The following is a 17,683-nucleotide window of genomic DNA, read 5'->3' on the forward strand; positions in this document are numbered from 1 at the left end:
AAATTCTTAATAATTGATCCCCTCCACAATAGCCTACAGACTCTTATTTAAGCTAAAACAGAAGCAAATGAAAGGATTCAAATATTAACTGAGATACACGTATCATGCATCTAAATTTATTCTCCTGCACCACCCAAGATTTCTTGACTCCCCAATTACCCCAATAATAGATCAGTCATTAAACATCTCCCTTAGTGCACTGCTGCATCATACTCCCCCTGTGAGAAGAAACTCGCCCTCGAGTTTGAATTGAATTCTCCAAGATATTCAGACAAATCTTGCACATCAAAAGTAGGATGGGTACGGATATTCGAAGGCAACTCGATTTTGTAAGCATTGTCATTGATCTTCTTCAAAATTCGACCTGGACCAATTTTTTTTTCCTTCAATTTATCATAAGCGCCAGATGGAAAACGCCCTTTTTTCAAATAAACCCATACAAGATCACCTTCACGAAATATCTTCACACGCTGATGAGCATTGGCAGCTTCGCTGTACTTCTCATTGCTTTCCTCGAGTTTCTTCTTCGCATCCTCTTGAACCCTTGCCATTGAAACAACAAAGTCTTCTGCTTTCTTGCTGGTTATTGTAGGATTAGAAATGGGAACAAGATCGAGATAGTGGCCGGGAGTTTTCCCATAGACAACCTCAAATATGAGGATTTGAAGTACCCTTTGTTCATTTGAAGAGATTAGCTGAATTTTTGGGCCAGCCATTTTCATTAGAGGAAGAGAGAAGGGGGTTGTGCAGGAAATAATAAAGCTCTGTAGTTTTGAGAAGTTGAGTCATCTGGAGGTGAATAAAACCAAGGTGCAATGGTTTACTAGCCAGCTTGTTGTTAAGAACAGTTACTTCTTTAGGAAAGGTCAAGTTGGGGACTGGAAAAATTATTTCACAGATGAGATGGCAAGACGTCTAGATCAGATCACAGATGACAAGTTCAAAGCTTCTGGATTTACATTTGGTGCCTCTGCCGAGTAATTACGGTATTTTCTTTTGTGCCTCTTGTCTTCATGCATGTAACTTATAATTTAATTCATCAAATAAGGTTGTAGTCCATCCATACCATATTATCAAAAGCATAAACAAATCGATGTCTTTTATTGTAGAAATATTAATTAAAAAGCAGAACAATTAAGCGAGAGCTTAATTAAAGCTTTGATTCATCTAAAGTTTCAAACCAAAAGAACCCAACTTTTCCTCTGTGATTTTGTCCAGATGCTCAAGCATCTCAACCGTTAGATGGTTCTTGGAGTCTCCAATCTCTCCTCGTCTGAAGAAGGCACTGTTGTTCACCAGCAAAGGTGTTTGCCCCGTTTGGGACGCGATATGGACACGATATGCCCCACTTTTGTTCACCTCCAAATTACTCAAATTCTGAAAACTGCACAAGTTTATAATTTCTTGCACAACGCCTTGCCTCTCTTCCTCTAACGAAAAAGGATGCCCCATGAACTCAGCCAACCTCTTCACATGCTGCATTGTGTCCATTTTCATATCCTCGTACTTCATAAACACTACCTGATCAGGGCGTTCCAAGCTCGCTTTCCAGTAGTCGAGAACATGATCCCAAAAGGGGCCTGTAATTGAAACCCCTTTGCAGAACAACTCAAATGCCTCTTCCATGGAAATTGCTGCTAGTGGTTGCCCTTTTGATGGGTCAGTTTTGGATTTAAATTTCTGGCAGAAGCTCCAGTAAGAAACAAAAACATCTTTTGGGTTCCTAGCAATATACACAATTCGACCACCCGAATCACTCAAAATGGATTTTGGCAACGATGTGTATGGAATGTGGGTTGAAAGCAATCTAGGTGATGATGGTGGAAGAGAGTCTAGGTAGGCGATTGGATTGCCTCCAATCATGTGCTCTTCATCACGAACCTCTAGGTATGGTACACAATTGTGTGGACTTTTTGTGAGCAACGGATGGGATGCCAATGATGATGATGGAAGATGAGGGTAGCGCTTTCGATTTACGATAGCAAACATTAGGGCCTTCATCCAGGTTGTACCGGACTTTGGAGAGGCTGCCAAGAGAATGTCAGTGTCTCTAGCCCTGAAACTTCGTTGTGCCCAAATGGTGCCTAAAAGCCAAACGCTGGAATACCAAAAGCCTTGGTATTGGTAGTAACACCCACCAGCTCCCAAGCCTTTAGGGAGAGTTGACAGCATTTCTCCGAAGTTTTCATGGAAATTCTTGTTTTCCTCTACTTGTCCATCGAAAAGATCAGACCCACTTGAAGCCATCTATATTCTAGTCGAACTGAGAATAAAAATAACAATTTACAGATGGAAAGGCAAGAGAGAAGATGGAGTGAAGTAATGTGAGAAGAGATGAAGTGCTGCATGGCTATATATGAAGTGTCTGCGCATGCAGCAGCTCTTTGGAGAAAATGGGAGGGAACGGAGAAACTGTTAGAATTTTTATTGCTATTTCAAAATGCCAAGCAGTTTTATTTCCTACAACGGCTGGTTTTATTTGTTTTGAATATTCTACTTTTGTTTGTGCTCATAATATCTAGTCGGACTGTTTTTCTTTGTCTTAATTCAAAGCTAATAACCAATCTAATGTTTTCAAAGTAAACATTAAAAGTTGGATACATAAAATCAGCCTTTTATTAATGTAATATTGATTGTAAACGGTTTGCTGGCTACATTTGTTTCAGTCATTAATTTCCAGACGTTATCACATTACACTTACAAACTGTCATGTGATAACGTTTTGAAATTAGAGAGAGAATGAAAGCTGTAACTTGCAAGCTTCATATCACACGTGAAATGAAAATTCATGCAACCGTGGGATCAAACTAACGGAACAAAATTTTGTAAACCCATGATTTGTTTAATTCAACGGTTGATCAATTTGTTTCTAAAATTTCAGACCAGAAGCGCCCAATTTTTGCTCTGTAATTTTGTCAAGACGGTCGAGCATCTCAGGTGTTAGGTGGTTCTTTGAGTCTCCAGTCTGCCCTCGTCTGAAGAAGACAGCGTTGCTGAATTTTCCATCAGCGTTGCTGAATGTCCCACTTTTGTTCACCTCCAAATTACTCAAGTTGTCAAAACTGCACAACTTTATTATTTCTCGCACAACCCCTTCTTGCTCTTCCTTTGATGAAAAAGGAAGGCCCATGAACTCTGCCAGCCTCTTTACAGAGCAATCTGTGTCAATCTTGATATCCTCGAACTTCAAAAACAGAACCTTCTCTGGGTTTTCCAAGCTTGCTTCCCAATAACCCAGTACATTATCCCAAAATGGGCCAGAAAGTGCAACCCCTTTGCAGAACAACTCAAACCCCTCTTCCATGGGAAGAGGAGCTAGCTTGTTTATACTTGATCTTATTTTTTGGGAAAATACCCAATAAGAAATAAGAACATCTTTTGGGTTCCTAGCAACGGATACAATTTTAGTACCAGAATTCAAAATGGACCTTGGCAACGACCTGTGTGGAATGTGAGTCGCAAGGAATCTAGGTGAGGCGATAGCGTCAAGGTAGTCAATTGGGTTATCTTGGTGAGCAAGTAACTCTATGTAGGGCACACAATCCTGAGGGCTTTTTGTGAGCAATGGATGTGACAAAAAATCATAGTTTTCTCTATTTTGGATGGCAAACATGAGAGCCTTCACCCATGTTGTGCCACACTTGGGAAAAGTGGCCAAGAAAATGTCATCGTCTCTAGCCCTGAAATTTGCTTGTGCCCAAATGACACCTTCAAGAAAAATGGGGGGGTACCAAAAGCCTTCATATTGGTAGTAATGCTCGGTTCCCCAGCCTCTGTCTTTAGGGAGGGTTGAGATAATTTCTTCGCAGTTTTGGAGGACATCTTTTTTTTCCTCCTGTTCTTGATAAGCAGAGAGGGCGAGAGAAGCCATAATCTGATATAATGAAAATCATGCATATAAATTCACAAGATTTTTATAGGGTGCATCACTTTGCATGCAATGGATTTTTCCTCTTTATTCTGTGGATGCAATGGTTTGGTGTTCCCTTAATTCATGCATTTGACCAAGTCATGACCATCCAGTCTTCATATGCAGAATAGCAATAGAAAATGTTGCAATTTCAGTCAACTTTGTTGAAAATATTAATACCACAAAGATATTTAGATAGGGTTTCAAGCAATGCAACCATTAAAAATTGAATACTAGATTAGACATTAAAGCACAAAATCAATAAATGCTAAACATTTCCCATATGTCAAATATGGGAATTGTCCTGGATTCAAACAATGGAAAGCTCACTGAAGAACAACTCAATTTTGCACAGAAGGCCATATTCCAATCTCTGAATACCCATCCTCAGTAGCGCAAGCTCGAAACATGCCATTGGTATTGAAAGGCATTGTCACTTCCCCTGTGGCAGATACAGCAACCAAACCTACATTGCCTTTTGGAGTGCCCTCCTCCACAACATAAGCTGCAGCTTCTTTGAGAGAAACATATTTGAACTCCATAACAGCTGCTACATCCCTTGCAACCGTACCACGGATTATCGCTTCACCTTTGCCCGTGGCAGAAACTGCACAGAGACTGTTGGCATATGTCCCTGCACCAATGATGGGTGTGTCCCCAATCCGACCAACCATCTTGTTGACTAATCCGCCAGTAGAAGTTGCAGAAGCTAAATTCCCGAGACTATCGACAGCCACGCATCCAACCGTCCCAAGTTTACTATCCCCATCAGCTTCTGGTGTTTCTTTCTTCTCATCTTTGTGAAGGGGTTGTGTATAATCAATCTGTACATTTGGGGCAAAAGTGATCAGTCAGCACAAACAATTGTAGCCACTGGTTATGCAACTCTGATGTGTGAGTGTGAGGGAATTCAACTTCCTAACTCACAAGCCAAGATTTAGACAAGAGTGTACCTGCACTCTGTTGGCTTCTTTTGCCTGCTTGAGCCTCTCAACATTCTCTGGGGTAATGAAATGACTTGAATCTACAGTCTCAACACCCTGCAAAATTAGGAAGTCATACAAGAAAATTGAAGATCAAGAAACCCACTACAGGAAAAACCATTTTAAGCCCATGGTAAAATTGGTTGTGAGGCGCTAACTTGTTCCCTTGCAAAGGCCTCTGCTCCATCAAATGCAAGATAAATGTGAGGAGTTTTCTCCATGACCAGTCTTGCTAAAGATATGGGATTGACAACAGTGGTGAGCCCAGAAACAGCTCCACATCTCTTGGTTCCATCCATGATGCAAGCTTCCATTTCAACCGTGCCTTGGGTGGTCAAGACAGACCCTTTACCAGCATTAAAGTGTGGAATGTTCTCTAACTCACGAACCTATGCATTTACTAATAAAATGATCAGACTCACTCATTCCTCATTCATAATATTTCATTGCCAAAAAATTATATTGAGTTAAATGATCCGGTAAAAATAGAGAAGAGGGTTTTCTTAATCCAGAAATTGAAATTGAGAACAGTTGATAATTTGATTACCACAAGCTCAACGACGTCCAAAGCGGGGGTCTTGGCTTTGAGAGCTTCAACGCCGATGTGGAGGCAGTGGCGGAGGCCGGCCTCGCGAGGCAGGCGGCGCTCCGGCGGCAGGGAGAGCGGGATGTCGCCTGCACCGCCGTGGAGTGCTATTGCCCACCCCATCTCTCTATCTCTCTTCCTTCTTGCCTTGGTTGGTGCTGTTCCCGGTTACAGATCCTCAGGTGCGTCTCGTGCGTGCCTATGAAGTTGGGGGCAGTCCAGAGGCCCACACGCATAAGGAGGACTGGGACTGCGGGGGCAATATGGTAAATTGGAAATAACATGAATGATTAAGTTGAGACGTATAATAGTCAAATAGTGGGTCCAAGTTCCGGACTTCACTTCATTTTATTAGAGATGCTAATGCCAATGAGATTCATCCAAATGGATCCATTTGGAAAAATCCAAATTAAAAAAAACCAAAACCCAACAAAAAATAAAAAAACCAAAACCAAAGCCAGGTGGGTCTGATGAGGTACCCAACCATGCGTCAAATCTGTTTCCTTCAAGTATGAATCTCTCTCTCTAAATTAGATTAATTTATATTGCTGATGATATACGATTAAAAAAATTCCATTTGCTATGATCCTAATTTAACAATATATCCTAATTCAACAGTGGAGTAAAGGCTTCAAACGTGTCATTTTCCTTCAATCCTTTATTCCTTTCCATGAGAATTAGAAACTAATTATTATAAAAAATCAACAAAAGTTAAATAAAACCAATTGGCCTATTAGCTCAGCTGGTTAGAGCGTCGTGCTAATAACGCGAAGGTCGCAGGTTCGAGACCTGCATGGGCCATTATTTTTTTATTTTAAATTTTTTTCCGTGTTTGTATTTGGGTCGTTGAATGTCATTGAATAAAACCCAAAATGAGACAAAACAAAACAAGAGAAGCCCGAAGAGGAGAGAACGGAAAAAACAAAAGAAAAAAGGACGAAAATTACGAAAAAAAACCTCTGGACAAACCGGCTGAAGGCAAAGTAAGCTCTCAATAGCCCCTAAACTCAGTCAGAATTGTAAAAGGAACACAATTGGTTTAAGACTGGTCATCCCTGAGTTCATATTTACACACAGAGAATGCCATGATTTGCATGAGCTACCAAAAATATCGAGGCATCCTTCATATTATTCTTTTTGTTTCTTCCTCTGCCTGCCTATTCTTCACTTGTGGTTTTCAAAAGCAAAAATAGCCTACTACTTCCTACTAATCACTTCATCCGTTCATCACCACAACGTTTATATTTCTGGAACTTTCTCATACTCGTATTTGTACCACTCTCTGATTCCTGATCACTTAGCTTCCTCTTAACTTCACCTGTTAATCACTTCACTGTGGTGAGTGAAGACCAGCAAGTTTCTTTTGCACCACACTGTAAAAATTACAAAGGATTGTCTACACACACACACATATATATATATACCGAGAAATAGGGAAAAAGAAGTTAATCTGGTCAGTTTCAAAGACCGCTGCTTCTGCTTTGCTTCACTCAAGATTATGAAGATTAAGAAGATTCGTGCATATCATAATTTTTCCGCATCAAGAACACCCTGAATGGATAAGAAAACCAGTCAACTGGGCGATGGAAAACAAACTAACATAAATAGGGTCCGTCACTTTAGATCTCAACCTTAATGATCATAATTGCTGACTCCTTGTGCAAACCCTCATTATACTCCTTACAAGCAAAACTCTGTAATGCAAAATGTTTCCGGTTACTTCATGTTGAGAGAGAGAGATAAAGCAAATATAAAGAATGAGAGACAGACTTGAACACAATTAGGGCAGCCTCCATGTTCTGAGCAGCGGCAAGATGTAAGAAGTTCCAAAGCAGCAATTAAGAGCTCCATGAAAATCGGCTGAACCTGTTACATGTCCCAATATATTCATTTCAACAGAGAGTCATCATGGATATTGCTGTCCTGAGGTCAGAATCCTCTTCGGAAACCAAACCAGGGCATCAAAGTGAAACCATTATCAGATATATTAAAGGGCCGCCTAGCATCCTATAGGTTTCCTCATATGGTAGAACATAGAGTAATCAAAGATCACAGCATTAAGAAGGACCTTTTTGTAAAAGGTGAAAATAAATAAAACCAAGCTTTCTTCAGCAAATGTAATGATACTTCAGTTTTCACCTGTACAGAGACACCACTTCCTCCGGGATGCCGGTCATATAATAGAATCCTTTCTGGGTAATAGCGGGTGTATTCTGGGTTTATACACTCTGGAGCCAAGTCTGATAAGTTGCATATTATTCGTCTGCATGCAGAAACATCATAATGCAGTCAGTCGCACACAACCATTGGAATCATAACAAACATGCTTCAAATTCTTAAGAGAATCCGACTAGGGAGGGAGCGAGTAAATCAAAATGTAAACCATGCATGCAATGCATTACACCAGCTTTGAAAAATGCAACTGCACAAATTTACTGAAAAATGCAAAGCTGAGGGAGACTGTTATATGAAAATCACAAGTATAAGGGACTCACAAAGGCACAACGTTTAGAACAACATGTGATGCAGCATGCAGCCCTGCTCGGAAATCAAGGTCTTTCATAATTACAGCTTCTTTTACTGATTGTGGAACCGAAACCCAAACTGCCTGCTTTGATGAAAAGATGAAACAGATTATATAGACAAAAAGAGAAGACAAACAACAATTCAGGGTTAATCATAGAACCAACCAATGACAATCTAGGTTGCACGGACACCCCAATATTCTGGGGCATGCAATGTCCGACCTGTGAACAGACACGAGATGCAAGGGATACAGCACAATACGTGTCCATTGAGGAGACACATTTGACACAGCGGAGACATGGGAAGGACGCAGTCAGGACACATTTGGAAGGGGCTGGGGGAGGAGGGGGGCTCAGTCCATTACTTTTTCTTTCTTTTCTCTTCTACTCTTCTAGCTACCTTTGTGACCTCGAAATTTGAAATGGGTTTGTACTCTATAGATTAAAAATTGTAGTGCACGGTGTGTAGGGTTACTTGGGTATTTGAATGGGTACAGCAGTTTGAATGGGTTGATGAGCTGATTTGTTAATTATAATAATATATTATTATAATTTCCATGTCATTACTGTATTAATGTCCTAGTATATTACTGTATCAATGTCCTAGTTTTTGGAAATGTGCCGTGTCCTCATGTCGTTCCATATTGGGTTCCGTGTCTGTGACAATGTTAATATGTACTCTGATTTACCTGTGACTCATAAGAATATTTTGGAAGTACATGGTCAACTGTTTCCATTATCTCATTGCTTCCTCTAGATACACGATGGTACCCTAACCATGTAGTTGTTACTTTGCAAGGATCTGCTCGGGCTGTTGTTCTTGAGAACTGGATGTTGGAGAGCTGAGGCCGATAAGCCTACAACAGAAAATTAACTCATGCAAGTTACAGAAATGCATTGAGGAAAAGGCATTGCAAGCAAAAGTTTAAGAATCTGACATACATATTTACTGCCCATGACATGAATATCTGTGCAATCACGGCTTTTTGTGTAATACTTCAAATCAGCCACATAGCACGAAGCAATCTTACGTGATAAATCTAAGCTTGTGACCAGATACGTCTTTCCTTGGTTCATATAAACAGCACCTTCATATACCTGGATTAAACGTATGAGGATAAAATGATCTAAAGTAAATTCATAAAGAGATGAATGGGGAAAAAACTCCAAACAATAGTGTACAAACTATTTTATAGGTTTCCAACAAGGTAAGGTAAAAAATGTATTATAGATGTGCATTAGAATTTTACCTGAAAAAAAGCACTGCTTTCCTCAATCTCTTCAAGGATTTCTTTCTTTTGCTGGTCTATAACTTTGTATCTCTCAGTTTCTATTGATCGTATACTAACTGAATGTGAAGGCATTTTCTACAACAACAAAAAATATATTTCACAGAAAAAGATTATGTTAGAAACCAAAAGGTCGTGGTTGTTCAAAATATACAGAATCCTGTACAGAGCAAACAACGGCATGCTGCAAGAGAAAAAATTATAAACCAAAGAACAGTAGAATTAAACTCAGACAATGCGAAGAAATAATGTACCTCGTGCCCAATATAGTTCCAAAACTTAGCAGAAGAATTACATAATGAATCATAACTCAAATATCCTCTATTTTTAAGAGACACTATGGCACTGTCTAAACCAGAACCGAAAAACTTCTCGTCATAAGACAAACTCAGTGGATGTTCGTGAGCAGCACAAACCAACTGCTGTGCAAGAACCTACAAGGAATAAGGTATCAAGAAGCATAAAATCAATATTGCCAATTCGCTAGACACAAATTAGACACGGATAAATGAAAGGAATATAAGAAAATTTAAAACCTGTTGGTTCTTAGCATCAACATGACAGCACTCAATTGGGCTTCCAAAAAGTTTCTTTGGATATTTCATGAAATATTGATCAAGAGGCCCTTCAAAAGCAACATACACAGCAAGAGAAGGTCTATCTCTCCTCCCGGCTCTGCCAGCTTGTTGCCACAAGCTTCAGACATGCATAGAAGAGGAGGAAAAAAATAATATAAAACAACAAATATACTCAATTAAAACAATTTGAGCAATAAGTTAAAGCACTAGTGGGAACAGGATTAACTGGAAGCCTACCTAGAAATACTACCAGGAAAACCTAAATGAAGAGTTACATCAATGTGTCCAACATCAATACCCAATTCAAGGGCATTTGTTGCAGCAATACCACAAAGCTTTCCATCAAAAAAATCACTCTCTATTCTTCTCCTATTCTGCTCCACCAGTCAAGCAAATGCTGTCAGAAGGCTGTTCAAACTAAACAAGACATTAACAGGATATATACATTGATTGTCAGTAACAAAGTTGCACAGACTACGAAACAGAAGAAAGTACTATCACATAAATACATCACGTACTCTCTTTTACTTTGTATCTTTATTATAAATGGGGTGAGAGAGAGAGAGAAACAATAATGTCTATCAGCTTCAATGAGGCATAATAATTTCGAACTTTTAAGTAAACAGAGGAATAATCTAGATAATAGCTGACTCCCCCTATTGATTGCAGTCTATGATTGTGAATATTCAGAGCACAAAAAACCTAATGGTTCAAAAATCTAAATTTCAACCAAAAAGAAGTAACCACTCCAAGGTTCTCTTCCACAAAGACAGCATTTCAAATGACAGAAATAAATGCAGGGCAAATAGCTCACTAACCTGAGCAATGTAACCAGCACGATAAGCACATATAGAGTCTACCAGATGGGGAGCTGTCTGCTGAAGAATTTCACGCCTAGCACAATAATATTTATTCATTTCATCATTTAACTCTCCACAACACCAGATAAATAAAAAAAGCCTGAGGCGAAAAATGCCATAAATCATGTCATGTAGAATTGGAGTACTGAACTCCACAAAATCGATGATACTTACGTATAGCACAACACAAGTTCACAAAGCTTGCGTGTTTTGCAGAAAGCAAGGCAGCGTAGTCCATGCTGTACCATTTCAGCAAAGAGGCATGAAACATCCACAATCGGGCTGCAAAGATAATTTCAGCCTCAGTTATTGAGGTTACAAAACAACAAAAAGAAAACTGCAAATAATTTTCCTGGAAAATAATGAAACAGAAGTCAAGTACCAGAACTATATGGCAGTAGGTGTGTATAGCATGGTATGGTCAAACAAAACTTAACACTAGTTCAGTATGGAGTACACTACATGTATTTCTAACAGGAGCTATAAGAGCCATGTAGTTATTGGTAGAAACCAAGCTAGTCAAACTGCCCTTGTGAAGACAGCTTGGTGGTAAATCCACCAACTGCTGAGGGGCCATCTTACATGTTCAAGCAATTTCCTGGGAAAAGAAGACGGGTAAAGAAAAAGAGAAATTCTGTGGTCTCCAGAGATGAGAAAATCACATCAGAAAAACTTGTCAACCTATTTTTATTGTTAACCCGGATTTAATATGACCTCTAAACCAAAATCATAATTATTAAAACAATATTCTCATTCTCCACTGCTATATACATGTGACAAGCTGTTACCTTGAACTTTTGAAGTTGGCACTTTCATCAGAAGATTTACCATTTACCATAATATTATTGGGATTCTTCACCACCTGTAATGATGAAACATCAAGATTTAGAAAACTAACAGATGATTTTATCACGAAGTTATTGGGCACCATAACAGTTACAGAACACCAACAGTTTCTTGATCCACAAAAGGATTCCAAAGGATGAAGAGCTTTCTAGCAGCAGGACTTCCATCATTCTGAATCAGCTCTAAAGTTGGTAAACTTGCAAGTTCCTGAAGAATCAGAATAGTCATCCTTTTAATTTATATATAATTAGCATCAGAAAAAGAAACCAAGATAATTAACAAATTGATAACTTGTATCAGCAACATAACAATGAAATGCCACCAAGTGACACAAATGCGGGTGTGCATCACAGAAGTCAACCAGGTTATTTAAATGTCTTCCCAACACCCCAAAACTGGAGCCAGTTGAGCTTCCTTACCAAACACCCAAGTCATGCGCTGGTACAAAGTGATACAGTTCTAAATAGGGGCAAAGTCAGTTAGTAGACCACCTCCTCCTTGCTCTTTTCTTTCACTCACTAAATCAGGCTAATCTAAAATGCATGGCCCTCTACATTCCACAAAAATCATAGCACCGAAAATATTTTTGGTGTTAAAAAAATAAAGATAGAGGGGGGAAAGTACCAGATGAAAGTCTTAAAATAAGAACCATGAAAGCCAAAATTTGTAAAACACAACAGAGGATTAATCTGTAATTATAATTAACAAATCTTACCATACAATGGTCGTGAGGATTTGCCGAAGTTGCAGTTGAAAACACAAAAGAAGGATCACTTCCATACACTGCAAATAGAAACAAACAGGTATTGAATTTTCAATTTGAATGGAAGAATCCAACAGTGAACAATCTCATCCTTTGCAAACTCTAAGGGAAAGATCTTACCATGTGAGCAGAGCCGTCGAAGTCTCCTTAAGACAAAAGCAGTATGACATCCAAATGCTCCCTTATAAATATGTGCCTCATCAATGACTACAAACCTAAAGAATTAAATATGAAGTAAATCTCTGTATAATTAATGTAATAAATATACTAATAATAACGACATATTGCTCAAACAACCAGTTCAAATTTATATCATAAGATAAGACACCAAAAGAATTCAAATATAAAAAATGGCATGCAAACACACACGCTCACACAACTATGGATGAGTCACCTAGTGACAGAAACTATTCATGACAGTCCAAGAGACAATACCTAATATTTTCCAAAATCCGCGCAAATCGTCTATGGTGTGGTAGGATTGATACATGCAACATATCTGGATTCGTGATTAGCTGCATTTAAGCAGATAAAAAAGTCCATCATAAACTTAGAAGAGGATTCAAGCTAAGAAAACTGTCAACAATCATCATTTAACCAACTACCAATCTAGAATTATGGCGCAGCCATGTCCTGTCCTCCTGAGTAGTATCACCATCATATACACCAATGTTTAAGCTACCATCAAATCCTTTGGTCATAGCCAACAAAGCTCTTAGTTGATCTTGAGCTAAAGCCTGTGTGCATAAACAATTGGGAATTATGTCAAAACTTATTTGTTATCGAAAGCAATTCCAAGGATAATGATTTTCACATTCATAAATATGCAAACACATATGCAACAAACCTTCGTTGGAAATATGTATAGAGCACATGATGAAGAACTCTGCGACAGAACTTCTAAGACGGGCAAATTATAGCAAAGAGATTTCCCACTGGATGTCATTGTTGCCACAACAACATTCTTCCCAGAAAGTGAGGCTTGTATTGACTCTGCCTATAAATATCATGAAAAAGAAAAGAAAAAGCTAAAACACATTCAACAATTGGTGTTCTTCAGGAAGATGGTGCCCCATAGCCTCGAAAACATCCATACCTGATGGCTATATAGTTGCGTGATTCCAATACTGTGAAGTGCAGATCTCATATTTTCAGATAGTTCATGTGGAACTTCTACATAAACAGGTCTCCGAGCACCAATGTCTTCAACATGCACTACCTGCATCCACAGTTTCATGGTGCTGTGGTTAGCAGAACTTGCCATGCACTTACTGCTAGAAACATGACAGCATGCCAGACCCACATATATTTTAATTTGAAAGCTGTACAGTTTTGGTTTGTTATATAGATATTATGTAACTAGGTCCAAAGAAGCTACAGTTGTGTATTTCACTTTTTCATTTCCCCACATCAAACATAAGGTTATGGAAAAAGTGTAGGGAAAACCTGCCCTTTCGCACCAATGCCTTTTCTAAGATGCTCAACCATCTCCTCTGGTAGCAATGAATCTGTACCCTAATGAGACAAAATGGTTCAACAAAAGTGTCATTTCTTAGAGCATCCAAAACAGCATTTTAAGGATTACAAGATAGTGATAGTTCCAACGAGGCATAACAAAAAAAATTAACGTTAATTAATCAAGGATCTGATATCACTCTGTTCTTCAGATAGAAATCCTATATGAGGTGTTACTTGAAAAATTAAGGTTATTTATGAGTCAAAACATTTTACTTTCACTATCCCATTAGTAGGCGGTTAAAGAACATCATATAATAATTACAGCTCTTTTTCTGCATATGAAGCAACTTCTATTCTACAAGTATGAATGCCAATGGATACTGGGCAAAATAGAATCTCCTCTCCCCTTACTGGATGAAGGCAATACCAGTCATGTGCCAGTAAATTCACTGAGTAACAAACATAAAAAGTAAAAGGGAACAAGTATGAAGTATCCACAATTCAATATCACCCAGAAACCATGAAAACATGGGGGCAGTAATACAAAAGAGTTACTTATGGAAGTTGAGACAAGGAGACATCATACATCGCACGGCATTGAGATTGATTACATCACTAAAACTTGTCAACATTTAACAGGTTAATTAGATGCTATTGAATTGATATCACCTCCATTGTCTTTTATCCTTTCTGTAGAGTATGAAGCATGAACTTGCAAATTATGAGAAATAAGCGAAAACACAAAAATGAACTGAATAAAGTTGAGGATGAAGACCTACATGGCATCGATGAGTTCTTGAAGCGGCAGAGTGTTTTCGGTCAAAATTATTTGAAGCTGCAGGGGTTATCCTTGATTGTTTTGCTTCATTTCCTCTTGCAGCAGAGTCACATTCCTTCACAGATATAAGCAAGTCTTCCAAGGAAAAATCCCTGGAAATCTCATTTCCAGTTTTAAACTGCATGAAAATCCAGATCAACTAGAAGTCCATAATGACTATATGTGTAGAAGAGAAAAATTTGATGCTTGACTGCTTGATTATCGAAGTGTGTTTCATTAACATTATATTCCTAGTAGCAGTCTGACAAACAAAACTACCCAGCAAGCAATGACAATAAAATGGTTCCACATTGTCGAACGACTCCCATGACTATATTGGATCATCTAGGAATCAAGAGATTATATTCCTACTAGTATGATAAAATTTTGTAAAACCTGGCATTTAAATAAGTGACGAAATGCAAGATTGAGGCAGAGAGATTATATTCATAATCAATATGCGCATTTTGTTTGCTTGTAAAGTGGAATAGCATTTAAAGAAGAAAAAAAAATAAATGATCAATATATCAGGACGTTTCTGTTAGCCTGAAAGAGATGTAACTACAACAATAAATGCTCATTGGAGAAAGAGAGCGAGAGAGAGAGAGAGAGAGAGAGAGAGAGAGAGAGAGCATTAGACACACCAATAACCACTCTATAGCCTTCCACAAATTACTTCTGAAAGAACTTTCTCGTATCTTCAATACACTGACAATCATTGGTACATCCATCTGTTTGCAACCTAACAACCCAAGCATGATGTCAATGTAAACAAAATTGTCCAGTTAAAAGCTCATGCATTTTAGATTAACTCTGGAAATGGGAAAAAAGAATATGCATATCTTCCACAATACCATGTTTACGATTATCCTCTGTTGAACAATTGATGATAACAATCGCATTACCAGAACTTGTCTCCTCTGCATTCTTATTTACAAAACGTACTACCTGCATCACCAAAAACCGGAATGCCAAAGACTATACTTCACACGGACAAAAGTTTCTTGTAACCATACTTACATCCCCCAGTGTGTTCAAACGCTGATATAAATTACCTTTGGAGAAATAACTGAAAGATTCTTTATGTCCTTCAAACCAAGTTCAACTCCAAATTTCGGAAGCTGGCCCAGCGCTTGCTCCAAAAGGATTGAGGTTGTTCTCTCCTGCCGTGATTGAATAAATGCAGAAAAAGTGTTTAAGAATGCAAATGCCTTCATGATTATCTTCAACCACGGTGGACACAAGCATGAACTACCATTGCTTTTAGGCAGTCCCGTGCCAAGGCCCTGGCGCCTTAAATGAACTCTTCTCCCCAACATGCAGTCCCCATTATAGGGATCGGACAAACAACTCACTGACGCCAAAACCTCAACGAACCTTGTAAAGTTATGTTCATCAAGGACATTCTTGCTTCTTCTACTACACCGCAATATATCCAACATAATGTCATCAGAATCAAGACCCTTTTTGCGCTTTGCTCCAGAAGAGCAACAAGTAGCAGTTTCATTCATTGCTTCCGTTCTATCTCCAAGATTGAAACTTCCAATAATAGGCTCCATTGGGGTTTGATAACTTGAATTGTCCCGTAAAGACGATAAGTCTTGCATCATATCAGACCACGCCGAATCGGCAAAGTTTGATATGGTGAAGCTTTTATCAGAGCCATTCAATGAAGCTTTAGATTGATCAGATTTCTGGGTCTGATTATTATTCGGCTCCTTCTTAGAAAACGGGACAAGCACTAGAAATTCGTCAGGCTTAATGTTGAGGCTACCTATCTTACTCTGTAAACCCAACTTACCACCCTGAGACACCAAACAGCATAAAATTAAGCAAACCAAACCAAACCAAACTAATAATATGAGAGAAGGAAATAGTTGCCTTGAAAAAAAGGTGAAAATTGAGAGAGCGAGTGGCGGGAGGGAAGGAACGCTTGAGAAGGCGCTTGAAGTTTTCAATGGTGTCGTTGACGGAGACTGAAACAGTGCTTGATTCTCCGACTAGTGTACGGACCTGGATTTGTCTCTCGTTTTCTGACATCTTCTTCCTTCTCAACTTCTCTCTCACTACAATTTCCAATCCAATCCAAATGAAGGGGAGGGTTTGGTTTGGCGGGGAATTATTCACTGATTCTCAGTCTCTCACTGCAGTTATATTTCATTAATGCTTTGAAATCTGTTGGGTTCAAATTTGGGATTGGTAATATGAGTTTTTCTATTTAAACTCCTTTCACTCTTTTTTTTTAAGGATTAAATGTTAAAATAGTCCCTGTATTTTACACATTTGGTAAATTTAATCTCTGTATTTTTAATTTGGTCAATTCAGTCTTCGTGTTGTACTCCTTTAGCCAATGTTGTCCATTATGTTAAACTAGCATCTCTACACGCGCTTCCGCGCCTGCGAGAGGCTTTTTAAATTAAAATTTATTTTAGATTTAAAAAAGATAATGGGTAGTTGTGTTCCATAAAAATAGGATTTATTATCTGATTTTTCTTTTAATTTTAATTTTTTTAATAAGAAAAGGTGTAAATTTACCATATTATCCTCATTTAATTAATAATTTTAATTCTTAATGTTTGAATTAACCAAGGGCATTTTATGGTATTATGAATGTTTCACAATTCTCTGCCTTTTGCTTTATATATATAGATTACCTTTTAAAAAATTCATTAAAATTTAAAAATTAATATAAAAAAATTGTTAAGTTTAGTTTATAATATTAATAGTCCCGATCTCTTGGACCACAGGACTCTAATAGATTGTGGTCACCCACCGTTGGATATTAATCCAATGGTTCAAAAAAGTTTTTTAAAAGGAGTGCAAGAGTGAGTGAACCGTTGAATTTACATCCAACGGTGAGTGACCACAAATCTCTTGGACCACAGGAGTCTAAGAGATTGTGGTCACCCACCGTTGGATATTAATCCAATGGTTCAAAAAAGTTTTTTAAAAGGAGTGCAAGATGAGTGAACCGTTGAATTTACATCCAACGGTGAGTGACCACAAATCTCTTGAACTCCTGTAGTCCAAGAGATTAGGACTGATAATTAGTCTCGATCTCTTGGACC

The 17,683-nt window shown here is 38.4% G+C and overlaps 4 protein-coding genes and 1 non-coding gene across 6 annotated transcripts; 1 reads left to right on the forward strand and 4 right to left on the reverse strand.

Annotated features, from left to right (window-relative positions):
* LOC18775653 (flavonol 4'-sulfotransferase) lies at nt 1,168-2,247 on the reverse strand. Its single transcript, XM_007210711.2, has one exon. It carries the CDS (start codon nt 2,245-2,247, stop codon nt 1,168-1,170), a length of 1,080 nt encoding a protein of 359 aa, XP_007210773.2.
* LOC18777582 (flavonol 4'-sulfotransferase) lies at nt 2,870-3,871 on the reverse strand. The gene has a single exon (XM_007208836.2). The coding sequence runs from the start codon at nt 3,869-3,871 to the stop codon at nt 2,870-2,872; it is 1,002 nt and encodes a 333-aa protein (XP_007208898.2).
* Nucleotides 4,038-5,900, reverse strand: LOC18775774 (isoaspartyl peptidase/L-asparaginase 1). Its single transcript, XM_007209304.2, has 4 exons — nt 5,441-5,900; nt 5,052-5,282; nt 4,864-4,950; nt 4,038-4,734 (listed from the first exon to the last, which is right to left on the reverse strand). The coding sequence occupies exons 1-4, from the start codon at nt 5,600-5,602 to the stop codon at nt 4,252-4,254; spliced, it is 963 nt and encodes a 320-aa protein (XP_007209366.1). The 5' UTR covers nt 5,603-5,900; the 3' UTR covers nt 4,038-4,251.
* On the forward strand, nt 6,207-6,280 carry TRNAI-AAU. The gene has a single exon. It is a non-coding gene; the product is annotated as a tRNA-Ile (tRNA).
* LOC18776230 (uncharacterized ATP-dependent helicase YprA) lies at nt 6,453-16,787 on the reverse strand. 2 transcript variants are annotated; one of them, XR_002271635.1, is made up of 28 exons: nt 16,497-16,787; nt 15,671-16,420; nt 15,470-15,563; nt 15,260-15,357; nt 14,578-14,754; nt 13,787-13,855; nt 13,437-13,559; nt 13,188-13,337; nt 12,946-13,077; nt 12,776-12,855; nt 12,461-12,555; nt 12,293-12,360; nt 11,683-11,784; nt 11,520-11,593; nt 10,906-11,013; nt 10,690-10,765; nt 10,109-10,245; nt 9,830-9,989; nt 9,548-9,727; nt 9,255-9,371; nt 8,947-9,102; nt 8,694-8,861; nt 7,975-8,087; nt 7,619-7,742; nt 7,250-7,345; nt 7,111-7,173; nt 6,904-7,030; nt 6,453-6,797 (listed from the first exon to the last, which is right to left on the reverse strand). XR_002271635.1 is itself a non-coding variant. In XM_020563679.1 (27 exons), exons 1-27 carry the CDS (start codon nt 16,653-16,655, stop codon nt 7,004-7,006), a joined length of 3,696 nt encoding a protein of 1,231 aa, XP_020419268.1. In that variant the 5' UTR covers nt 16,656-16,787; the 3' UTR covers nt 6,453-7,003. The 2 variants fall into 2 exon arrangements, 1 of the variants encoding a protein (XP_020419268.1); XM_020563679.1 differs by having other exon boundaries at nt 6,453-7,030.

The sequence above is a fragment of the Prunus persica genome, chromosome G5, assembly GCF_000346465.2.
Source record: "Prunus persica cultivar Lovell chromosome G5, Prunus_persica_NCBIv2, whole genome shotgun sequence".
NCBI lineage: Eukaryota > Viridiplantae > Streptophyta > Magnoliopsida > Rosales > Rosaceae > Prunus > Prunus persica.